The sequence below is a fragment of the Desmodus rotundus genome, chromosome 1 (genome assembly GCF_022682495.2).
Source record: "Desmodus rotundus isolate HL8 chromosome 1, HLdesRot8A.1, whole genome shotgun sequence".
Lineage (NCBI taxonomy): Eukaryota > Metazoa > Chordata > Mammalia > Chiroptera > Phyllostomidae > Desmodus > Desmodus rotundus.
Window position 1 is genome coordinate 187286017 of NC_071387.1, and position 12421 is coordinate 187298437.

The window sequence follows — 12421 nt, forward strand, 5'->3', positions numbered from 1 at the left end:
GGGACTCATACAGTTTATTTCAGTGGGATGACTTTAAGGTTCAGCTAGCCCCTGCGATGCAGAGGCTGTAGATAACTCCTCTTCAAAGAAAACAATTTGGCTGCCCCCGCCCCCGCCCCCAACATAATACGATCACATCCATCATTACAGTCAGTGCTCTTACCCTTAATATTCTTAGGTGATATTGTAAGTAGCATGGACTTTAATTTTATAAATGATCTAGCTACTGTATCTCCCTGAACAAAATGTAAATCCCAAGAAAATATTTTCACATTCTGTTTTTCTGAATATATGTTTTACCAGGAGATGGCACTGTAGGCTCAAAAACGTAGAGAGAACACCAGTGTTAACAACTTAGCAACAACCTGCATAGTATGTTACTAATTTTACACAAATATTACTATTAAATGCTTCCTAAAAAGTAAACTAGTTATACAGCAGATAACACAAACAAGCCAAACTTCACTCATTTATAAAGGATGTCACATTTTCAGTTATTATAGGAGAAGTAGACTAACAGGAAATGGGTTTAGTGTGGTCGGCTAGACACTGTTACATTTGTCTTTAACACGTCAAGTACACTTTCTGAGGCACATCTGCATGCTCCGAGGCAGGGGTAAACACTCCAGCACTGGCTGTGTCCTTGAACTAGGCCTTCAGAGTAATGGCCTGGCCCCCACTGTCACAGGATTCACACAAGCAGAAGGGCGTTCACCCCTTAAGAACAAATTGAAATGCTAGTTGAATTCTAGGGTCTCCATCCCATGTCCGCAGGTGTGGAGCTGCTTTGTGATAGAGATGTAGACATGGCCACTCGGGTACAAGACTTGTTGGAGTTTCTTCATGAAAAGCAGCAAGAACTGGACTTGGCGGCAGAGCAGCATCGGAAGCACCTGGAGCAGTGTGTGCAGCTTCGCCACCTGCAGGCGGAAGTGAAGCAGGTAAACAGTGCTGGATGGAGAGCCAGTTGACATGGACTTCATGAAGGATCTGGTAATTGGGACGTGGAGGCCTTGGGAAAGCTTGTCCCTGATCAGAACCACCGCCCTGACGTGTAATCTAACACTCCCAGCCCTCATACCTACAGCTGGGTATTCGCGCTGCAGTGGGAAGGGCGTCACTGCCCAGCAGGCCCTGGAGAGGAACATCCCTTTAGCTTGTTTTGTTAGTGCTACTCTTGTTTATACCCTGTACACTTTGCTTCCTGGTCCAACCGACTGTATGATTTTTCTGCCAAATATACTGCTGTGAATCTGGACTGGATCACAGGCTGTGTATATGGCTAGGGTTTTCTTGTGTTGTCTCTACTGCCACAGCCCAGATAGCAAGGCAAAATAAAGTGGAACTTTTGGAAGAGATTGCTTTCTGCCAGCGCCAGTGGGATTCCATGTGTACTTATATTCTGCACATCTGTCACATTTTATGCACAGCGAAACCACTGGACGCTGGCCTGATGCAGGGACAGTATGGCTTGGTGGTAGATGCACAGAAGTGCCCGTTAGTCTGATTGGAGGGGATTCAAGATGCCCCCAGACCACGAGCACAGTGCGGTGCGAAAGTGGGCAGCACTCACACTAAAGCAGGTGTGCTATTGAACAGAACTCTTCAAAAGAGTGCCTACTGGCCTCCTGTGTGATGAATGAAGTATGTGACCTGCCTTTTAAAGAACAGTTAATAGAGTGTTCCTTCTTGCCAAAAATAAAACAATTCATCTGAGAAATAAAGGAATAGACTAACATATTCACTAGGAATCGCATTTGCCTAGTGAGTAACAGAATCCAAAAATAGTGGCTAAAAAAGTTGTTTTCCTCACATACTGACTCAGAAGGTGGTAGGATGGCTGGTGTCCATCCAGTAGCCTTGTGGTGTATTAGGCTGCGAGCTTGATGACGGCAGCCTTTTCCTCATGGTTGCCAAATGGCTGTTGTAGCCCTAACCATCGCCGCCACGATCCAGACATCAGGAAGGGGAAAGCTTGACAAGAAAGAGGCAACACACGTATCAGAAGAATATTTTCACAAAACTCTCCGTGGTGAACTGCTTGGACCTCAGTGGCTAGAATTACTGTGTCATATCTGCAGCCAGGCTGTAATAGGGGCCGAGAAGTGGTTTTGTTTTAAGCTCCCCAACAGTTGGAGTCTTCTGAGTAAAGGGGACAAGGAAAATAGGGAATGAGCGGTCTCTGCCACGAGTAACTACCAAATGACCTTCCACAGTCTCCAGCGTCTCTGCAGCCAGATTTGACCCCTCTTGGTGTATGAAGTTGAGAATCTCGTGGTGTGGCCCTGAGCACTATATATAGTACAGCTTCATTCACACTTAGGTTGTTGTGCCGTTTAATACTGATACTAAATTGGAAAATTTGTTACTGATATGAAATAGTTCTTTTATCAAGCAGTTTGCCAATTTTGCATTTTCATCAGGACTGAAAGGAATGAGAAATACTTTTTTTTGTATTATCAGAGAATTCTTTGTGGCAGTAGGGTTTCCAGTGTGTGGTGCTCAGTCTGTTTTGACCTGCGGACTAATAACCGTCCTCTGGACCCTCTACCTTTCCAGCTCCCATTTGCAGCTAAAATAAGGGGATCCATTTCAAAGGGCAGCACTTAGATCACGCACTGCTGCAGGTTGTCAGGCTGGTGGCAGCAGGGTCCTAAGGAAACCAGCACTTTGCAGCTGATGTGAGCAGCTCGACCACCTTGCCAGCTTGGATCGCGTCGCTGCTGCTCCCCAGGCTCCCCGGGGAAGGGCCGCTGCTTGGAGTACCCTGTGTACGTTTCAGGTGCTGGGCTGGATCCGCAATGGAGAGTCGATGCTGAACGCAGGACTTATCACGGCCAGCTCGCTACAGGAAGCCGAGCAGCTGCAGAGGGAACACGAGCAGTTCCAGCATGCTATCGAGGTAGGAACACTCGGCCCGTCTCTGAATTGGGCCTTTCCAACCTGAAGGCAAGCCTGCTGATCCCCTCACGTGGCTCTGACCCCGGAAGCCAAAACAGGGTCAGCGGAACCCAAAACGGCAGTGCTTACAAATCGACAGTTTATTCTAGGGGAAGGCCACAGGCTGGCGACTGCACTGGAGTGACACTGTGCACACTAGGCAGGACAGCCTCACAGCAAGGGTCCCCGAGGCCAGCTGAGATGGCCCTGGCAGGAGGCACCTTCCCGGGTCAGGAGCCTGCACCAGGGAGCCCAACTTGGCACCCTGGCTGAGGTTTTTTATATTTTGCGAGCGTCGTAGGCACATCCCTGCTACGTGAGCAGCCTTGGCTGAACAGAGCGCTCCGGGCGGCTCACCAAGACCAGGCACAGATCACACTTCACTGTTCCCGATAGACCGCTCCTCCGAGCCTGGTTGAAAGCGTTCCCCCCGAGCGAGAGGGTCAGTGCCATGTGGTGCTCCGAGGATGGCTCGGGCCCACTTCAGGCCTGCTCAGATTCCCTCCCACAGCAGGTAGATGACTATTTTCAGGTTTCCTGGCGGGTGGGGGGGGGGGGGGCCGTAATAATTAGGACAGGTGGTCTCAAGGTAAAGTGAAGGGTAAAGGAGCATTTGATTACAGAAAACTTGTTTCATTCTCTCTTTACATATACAGGGTCCGGCAGAAGTAACACCTGCTTGAGAGTGGTTGGGAGGATGATAATATGAGTGTAATGATTTGTAGTTTCAATTTGAACATTTCACCTAAAATGTTGTATGGTGTGCCTGAGTGTGCTATTGTTATGTCACAGAATTACATGCTTATGATTTTGTAATAAAAAAGGATTCTTATTTGTGCCGGACCCTGTGTATTGTCAGCCAGAGAAGGAAGCCACAGGAATTACCATGAATTTATTCCCCAGATTAGATTTTGACTAATCAGTGCCATGGACACACATTAACACCTCTTCTTGCAGCCGGACCCCAGGAATCTTTTGAAATGTGTGCACCATGCCAAGTGATTTCTACTAATTAAACTGTCAGAGCACATCCTGGGTCTGGTGTTGGAACTATATTGGATACAGTGTTTTATGGGATCATTAGCTCCTTCGCAGACGAAATACAACATGTTGCTATTGTTAAAAAAGAAAAGAGTCTGTGTCCACAGAGGCCCACCTGCTGCCCTGCCTGGCGGTGCGTCTGCAGGAGAGAGCCGGCCTCGCAGCCCCATCCACGGTCTCCAAGTGAGGAGATGAGCGGGGGTCTTCCCAGACTGTCGTGTGACTTTGACAGGTTCACTATGGCACGGACCTCCAGAGAAAACAGTTAGTTTATTCTTAGCTTTTCATTAAGGTTTTCTTTAAAAAAAAAAATCAATAGTTCTCGAAAACTTTTTACACCAGGCCAGAGTTAAAGTTGAAAATGAAAATAGAAGTACTCACGTCAGCCCCCTTTTTATCCACTTGTTCATTTGCCTGCAGCTGCTATTACAAGAAGGATCGATGGGAATAATCAACTTGGAACATTTTAACAGCTTCTCCAGAACATGGCTGTGCACGGTTGCGCCTGCTCTCGAGCTGAACGCCCCACCGCTGCAGCCTGTTCTGGAAAGTCCTGATGCACTTCATCCTTCATTAGGTCATTTAAATAGGAGCAGTCGTTGCCAGGCGTGAGAACTTTATTTTTTTTTTAACTAAACTATCGGCTGTGTTTTTAGAAGGAAGTGTGCTCATGTGTGTTAACTGAGGTTGCTTCTGTGAAAGCAAGCAGAACAGAGGCACTGTGGCCCGCCCGGTCCCTCTCCAGTACACGCGTGACGCCCCTGTTAAGTGAGCCCCCCTTTTGCTGTCCTTGCTCAGAAAACGCACCAGAGCGCACTGCAGGTGCAGCAGAAGGCCGAAGCCATGCTGCAGGCCAACCACTACGACATGGACATGATCAGGGACTGCGCCGAGAAGGTGGCCTCTCACTGGCAGCAGCTCATGCTCAAGATGGAAGACCGCCTCAAGCTCGTGAACGCCTCCGTCGCCTTCTACAAAACTTCGGAGCAGGTAGGGACGGGGGGGCTAGCCCTGGGCCTCCCAACTGACATTTTATTTTGAGCTTAATTTTAGTGTGGACAACTCAGTCTTTTAACTCCTCAATCATGATGGAACGAGCCATTGCTTAGCTTAGGTATCAAAGCACAAGAAGGCGCTCCTTTTCCTCTCATTTAAGTATATGGCCTGAAAGACAGGAGGCTCAGCTATTATTTTGTCCTCATTCCGAAAGGCCTGCATTTGTCCTCATGTAAGACGGAGCCCAGGTTCCTTCCGGTGGCCTTGGTCCTCAGGCCAGCACTTTCGTGCCCAGGGCCTGACTGAAAATGCTCCCCAAAGATGCGGAATCGTGCCCTTAGGTGCCAGTGGCCCCCTCTGAGCCTGGACCTCGCTTCTGCCCACAGGTTTGCAGTGTCCTCGAGAGCCTGGAGCAGGAGTATAAGAGAGAGGAGGACTGGTGTGGAGGGGCCGACAAACTGGGCCCCAATTCTGAGACGGATCACGTCACTCCCATGATCAGCAAGCACCTTGAGCAAAAGGAAGCATTCCTGAAGGTATGTGCTGGCTTCCCGGGGGGCGCTGATGCCTCACTGAGCAGTGTACACACATCACCTGAAGGGGGTACGGAGCGCTGGCCTGTTGGAGAACCGTAGATCCCCCCGGGCCAGGTGCACATGCCGTTGTCCCTCTCCGGGGAGGCCCCGCACCGCGCACAGTTCTCCCCTTGTGTGGGAAGTAGTCAGGGCCACGTCACATGAGCAATAGGTTAGCTGTTCAGAGAGTTTCTTAAAAATGTTTTTGTTATTTCCGTTGTCTCTCTAATGTCCACAGAGAAAGCTAGAAATCTGTGAGTAAAAAACAGATGAAAGTCATAATGCCAGATGATTCTGAACAGAGAGAGAGATTGATTTGGTGAATCAAAAATGCCTTAAAATAATCTTCCTTTGGAAATTCACTTCTCAGGAACAAAGGCTGTATCTCAGAAGATATATGAGCCCAGTGTAGACACAAAGCAGGAACGCCTCTTGTGGTTTACAGGATCAGTTTCTGTTACTTACTCAGGAAATGTTTCCTGCAGGAGAAATTTAATTCAGTTCGGGCCAGGCTGTAAGCTGTAACTCTGAGAAGCTTTAAATCAGGGCCTTTTCAAGCCTCCTTGTGTGTGTGTGTGTGTGTGTGTGTGTGTTTATTTACTTTTCTGTTCGCACCTAAGTCACCGATGTGCTTTCAAACAATGAAACTTTCAATAGTGGCCAAAGTGTTTGTAGTAGCATCGAGGTCAAACGCTTCCACGCTGCATTCTTTTCCTCCTGGGACAGACTTTCTGAGGACCTTGTTGGCGCGCAGACATGTTGAAAGTCAGTGTGGTGGTTGATTTTCGCTGCTGCTTTACGGGGTTTAGTTTTTCCTCGTTGCTGCAGCATTCGGCCTCTGACACTCTCTCCTGTGACATCTAGTAACTGCTGTTTCGTTTCTGAAGGTGCTTGTCCGTCCTGACAGGGAAGGCTATTGTTTAGTCTGAGAGAATAAATGGTAACTCCCTGAAAATTCTTACCCGGTATACTGGTTTTGAGCTTCCACCACAGTGATTTTCCATTTCAAGAAATCAGGGTGGGAAAGCCGCTGTAGCTTCCCCAGAGTCACTACACAGGACCTGGAAGTCCCTCCATGCTTGTTGCTGTTAAGTTTATGAAATGCCGGCCAGTATTAGATGTTTTGAGTTGGAATCACAGTTTGCCTCTTTCTGTCTGGACTCCACTTAGTGTAAAACAAAACTGAACACTAACGTGGTTAATGTAATGAAGAAAGATTTCGGTACAATTAAAAAGCAAAAATGATCACAGGCCTGTTCGGATCCTTTTGGTCACTAGAATTCTGTAGTGTTTGTCTGCCGGACGTCCTCCAGCGTTTTGTCATGGCGGTTTAAAGGTGCGTACAAAACCAGAGAAACCAAAGAGGGCAGAGGTGAACCCCGTGCATCTCACCCGGCTTCAGCAGTGATCACCGTGCGGGCGCGTGCCTGCCTTCGCCGGGTGGTTTTGCGTTCCAGACCTTGCCTCATTTTATTTGCAGATACGTTGGCCAGTATCTGCACATTAAATTACACTTTTCCGAAACAACCACAGTACCAGTATCGAATCTTAAAAATTAGTAACAACTTATTTCATGTAAAATCAAAGTGTTCAAATTTTCCTGATTGTCTCGCAAATGTCTTTTTATACATGGTTTTAATCAAGATCCAAACATTGATTTGATTAGTATGCCTCTTCAGTCCTTCTTCGTCTAAATCCACCCTTTCTTTCATTACCATTTACTAATTGAAGAAGTAAGGTTTTCATACTCTGGGGTGTTTCCCACTTTTCCGATTTTGGTGAAAGCACCTTCCTGGATTCTCTGAATTTGCCTTAGGTCGAGAGCCCTGATTGGCTTCAGGTGTGCACGTGTGCGCGTACTCAGCACACCTGATGGGTGGTGCTTGCACTTCCATGTGTTACGTCAGGAGGCACACAGGTCCACTTGTTTTTCATCTCAGCAGTGTGAGGGTTCATCAGCACTTCGGACGTGCTGGGTCCAGCTCACCCGTGATGCTCTTCCCCACCAGCCTCTCACCTAATGGCTTTAGTAGCCACTGGTGACATCGTTCCTTAGGAGTGGCAAAACGGAGATGTTCTGCCATCCTCTCCTCCTCGATTAGCTGGGATTGTTACCCCCTCAGCTGTTAGGTTCATCTAAAATAGAGTTTATGTGGAAAAGGCACGGTACATTCTTGACCTTTTTAGACTCAACAGTAGAGATGCAGGATACATTTTTAGCTTTATTTTTTAAAAAATTTGTTCTAGCTCCATCTATGGGAAAGGCCTAGAAACAGTGGCCAACCCAATAATAATGCACACCCCTCGTGCCCAGACTGTGGTCTCTCAGCACCATTTACCACAAGAAGGAGGCAGAGCTCTGTGATGAAAAGATTAATTCCAGATCTGGGCGGAAGTGTGCAAGGTATTTCCTATTCAGATATAATCAATGTGTGTTTTCCTTAACTTCTTCCACTTCATATTTATATTCTTTTTCTCTTACTTAACTCTTCTTTTTTAAATATATTAATGAAATTACTTATTTGGTTTTGTGGGGGCTAAAACATATTAGTACTTTCCTCCCATCTTCTAAGTTCTTCTCGCTGGGCTAGTAACCAAATGAACAGAGACAGATTACACAGGAGAAAATCCAAGTTTAATACATGTGCGTGGGGAATTCGCATAGACGTGATAAATCCATGAAAGTCCCAAAGACAGTGAGGCAGCATAGTGTACGCGTAGAAGACATTGTGGACAGAGGAGAAAAGGGTGCGAGGTGAGAGTGAGCGGTTTACAGGCGGTGGAGGAGAGCGGAGCACGTGGCAGGAAAACCTTGCTGGGTGACTCAGAAACTGCGGGACACGCCGGGTATTTATTCGTTTATTGTTTATTCTACTGCAATTGTCCTAATTTTTCCCCCTTTGCTCCCTCCACCCAGCCCACCCCGCACTCCCCACACTCAGTCCCCTCTCCGTTGTCCATGTCCGTGGGTCATGCATGCATGTCCTTGACTGGTCCCTTCCGCTTCCTCCCATCATTCCCTTCTCCCCTCCTCCCCTCCTACGACTGTCAGACTGTTGCTTGTTTCCACGGCTCTGGTTCACATGGAGTATTTAGCTAACAGGCTCCTGCCTGAAGCCCTCTATTTACCATACTTAATTCAAATTAGGCCAGGAGCGTCAACCTCATTTTCACCAGGGGCCACATCAGCCTCGCGGTTGCCTTCAAAGGGCCAAATATAATTTCAACTCCTTAACAGTCAAGGAGTAGCTACATTTATACAGTCCTAAAATTATTTCGGCCCTTTAAAGGCAACCACGAGGCTGATGTGGGCCCCAGTGAAAATGACTTTGACACTCCTGAATTAGGCAAAGGAAATATCCTAAGATTTCCTTCCTGTCTGTCTCTCTTGGGCAGAAAAGGGGGGAGGGTCAAAGGTTCTTTCTGAGTCTTTCATTTCTTAATGATCAGTTTCCCCAAAAAGCAGCTTCAGGGTGGCAGAATTTTGGTCCCTTCAGTTTGTAAACATGTGATATCGGTTATCTATTACCAAAATAACACCACATAAAAAACCACCCCCAAATTCGAGGGCTTAAACCAAGGATTGGCACAGAGCCCTGAGGGTAAACCCATCCCCCTCACTCACCTGCGGATCATCCACGGCCGCTTTCACCCACAGTGGCAGGTCGAGCAGTGGCAGCAGAGACACAGACTCTATGACTCAGAAGCCGAAAGCATCACACTGCCTGCCACTTACAGAAATCCAGGCACAGCCCAGCGGGGGCCTCTGGCTCAGGGTTTCTCACAAGGCTGTGTATGATTTAGGGGTTGGCCGTGGACGTGGCCACCTCAAGGATGGCCTGGGGAAGGGTTTCACTTGCTCTCTGTTCACTGGCCAATAGCTGCCCTCGCCCCCTGCCCCCTGGGCCCCTCCCTAGGGAAGCTTCATCAGAGCGAGGGCTCCAAGACATTTTTTTTTTTAAATCAAAATGTGATTTAAACTATGTATTCTCTAGACCATAGCTGGCCAGGTGAACACTTTCAGTAAAGACATATATTAGAGCCAGTTCGTGTCCATAAGGACTCAAAAATCCGTGTTTGTTTTAGTCAGATTAACAGCACATCGCTCTCCATTGTTCTTAGGCTTGCACGCTCGCAAGAAGGAATGCAGATGTCTTCCTGAAGTACCTGCACAGGAACAGTGTCAACATGCCGGGGATGGTGACGCATGTCAAAGCCCCCGAACAGCAAGTAAAAAGTGAGTACAGCCAGGACTCGGCTGACTGGCGAGCGACGGGAGGAGCTGGGCAGGATGTGCTTGGAAGTCTTGACCCAGGGCTTCATTTGAAATGTTTCCTATTTTTAAAGTTCTTACTGAGTATCTTAGTTTAATAATAGAATATTAAATACAGGGCCCAGCACAAATAAGGCCCCTTTTTTATTACAAACTCATATAAGCATGTAATTCTGTAGCATAACAGTATCACACTCAAGCACACCATATCATTTTACGTGAAAAGTTCAAATTAAAACTATAAATTATTACACCCATATCATTACCCTACCAACCACACTCAAGCCAGCCATACTTCTGCTGGTTCTTGCATACAGACTCCTAATTTATTGAATAAAGTGGAAGAATATGAACAGAAAAAACATGATTTAGGATGATATATATTGGCATTGACTGTTTTGTTAAAGTAAAAATATTAAATGGGAAAAAATGAAAACTAGAATTATCTACAAGCAAAATAAAGTGTTACCTATTTTATTTATATAAACATCATTAAGAAAAACAAATTGCAAAATAATATATAGTTTGATATCACTTGAGTATAAAATCTATAAAGCCATGTTTTTAATATGACATGCATATGTAAATACATAGAAAAAATCTGGCAAAATTTATACGAAATGATAAATAGGATTGGTGTGGATGCAAGTGAAGAAGACTTAAACTTTTATTCTGTAGAATTCTGAGTATTTTACAAAGAAGATGCAATCAGGCATTACATAATTTTAAACTTAAATGTAATCATAGTTTTTCAAATTCAATTGAAATGACATGGGAGTGGATCTTGAGAAAATGATGAGAGATGTTTAAAACAGTCTCAGTGTGGAGGCCACATTCTGTCGGCTTACTCCTCATCGGGAGCCTAGCAGTGAGTTCTAGGTATAGGAGAAAACGGAGGGCGTACAGCCGCACCCGTGCAGCTGAGTCTCACAGGGGAAAATTGCAACAACCACTTAACTAATGATTCACGCCACACTTTTTTAAAACATGATCGGCAAAAACTTTGTACATTGCATTCTCCTCCCTGGTGATCTGATTCATCTGCTGTCACAGAATGATTTTGTCTCACTTTGGTACAATCCTCAAAGGTCTACAGATGAGATTGATTTACTCATTAGTCAGTGGGCTTTTCTCTTGGGAAAAATGAGTGACTAACAGGAGCAGTCATTTTCAGCAAAAAGGAATCCTCATTGCCAGCAAGTTCTGTGCATTGGTAATCAGTTTCCTTGACTCATTTCGCAGAAAAATCATTTCCTTTCTCCCATCTCTCAATGTTGCTTTTGGTTTGGGGGCATACTCTGCTCTGATCGAAGATTCTAGGGAGCTTTCTAGGTTGTACTAGTTGATACGCACACGCATGTGTGAGAGGGGGGTATCACTCACCAGATAATCACCATGCGTTCGCTAGTGTTTCTCACCATGCCGCCTGCTGGGAGAGTTGAAAAAGAAATGTTCTTTTTCTCTCACCATAGACTTGGGGACGGAAGGTTTATGGGTGGGTCAGTGCAGTAGATTCATGCAAGGGTGTCGGTGCCAGAGGAGACAGTATGACCCCCAGAGGGTACAGACCAAGAAAGGTCAGCCCACATGATCAGAATAACCCTCAGGAGCTTAAGGCAGCCCCAGGGCGCCCCTCTGCTCAGCGGCTTCCAGGCCCCAAATCAGCCCTGTGGCAGGCAGAGACTGGAAATTAGAGAGCAGAAAAGACCCAGAGGTTTATGTTAATTTTCACATGTGATGTTTTCATTTAAGAGGTAACATAATTTTTTGACGGGCTTCAGATTTCAAAGTCTTAATCTGTTTTACGAAACTAGCTCACTTTTCCGGTAGAGTGAGGAGGATACTGCAGCAGGGCCGCCGAGCTGGTGGGCGAACGCTGCTCACAGACCTTTGTTTCACTCAGTGCTCAGCATACTGAGAACTCAGTGAACGTCCGTGGAAACTTAGTGGAGTTTTCCAGTTCAGTGGAGTTCTAGGCTAGTCACCATCTGTTTGACTTGCATTTTCAGTCTTGAGAATTTTCTTTTGAAGGTTGTTTTTTTTTTAATTGTTGTTCTATTACAGGTGGCCCAAATTTCCTCCATTGCTCTCCCCAGCTCTGCCCTCTGCCCCTCCTCCGCCCCCTGCTGCTTCCCACAGTCAATCCCCACCCTGTTGTCCTTGTGCAGAGGTCATTGTCATTCATACATATTCTTTAACCAGGCCCTTTCCCTTCTTCCCCCCCTCATCCCGCTCCCCCCATCCCGGTGCCTGTCAGTCTGTTCCTTGTTCCCACGCCTCGGGTTCTATTTTGCTCATTTGTTTGTTTTGTTCATTAGGTTCCTCTTCTAGGTGAGATCATTTGTCTGAAGTTTTTTTATATGCTTATTTTATAAACTTCTGGAGTAAAGTAGATTTACTGTAAAAAGTTTGAAAGGAGACAAATGCATATAAATTACGTAATTCCTTTGCCAGGGAAACCACTGTCAAGGTTTTTTGTGCATCCTCTCTGTGCGCATAAGTCTAAGCATGTGGGGAAATCTGAACATAGGTAGATCCCACTCACCCATCCTGCCTTTTTTTTTTTACCCAAATGGGACTGTATTTCCCTGCAATT

General features: G+C 46.3%; 1 protein-coding gene across 6 annotated transcripts in view; it reads left to right on the top strand.

Annotated features, from left to right (window-relative positions):
* TRIO (trio Rho guanine nucleotide exchange factor) overlaps window positions 1–12421 on the top strand; it is a 322397-nt gene that overhangs the window by 196814 nt on the left and 113162 nt on the right. For all 6 annotated transcript variants that reach the window (XM_053913973.2, XM_053913947.2, XM_053913953.2 and 3 more), the window contains exons 15-19: window positions 775–941; window positions 2783–2902; window positions 4780–4971; window positions 5364–5513; window positions 9675–9789. In XM_053913973.2, the coding sequence (XP_053769948.1) occupies window positions 775–941; window positions 2783–2902; window positions 4780–4971; window positions 5364–5513; window positions 9675–9789 (744 nt within the window). The remainder of the gene's footprint in view (window positions 1–774; window positions 942–2782; window positions 2903–4779; window positions 4972–5363; window positions 5514–9674; window positions 9790–12421) is intronic.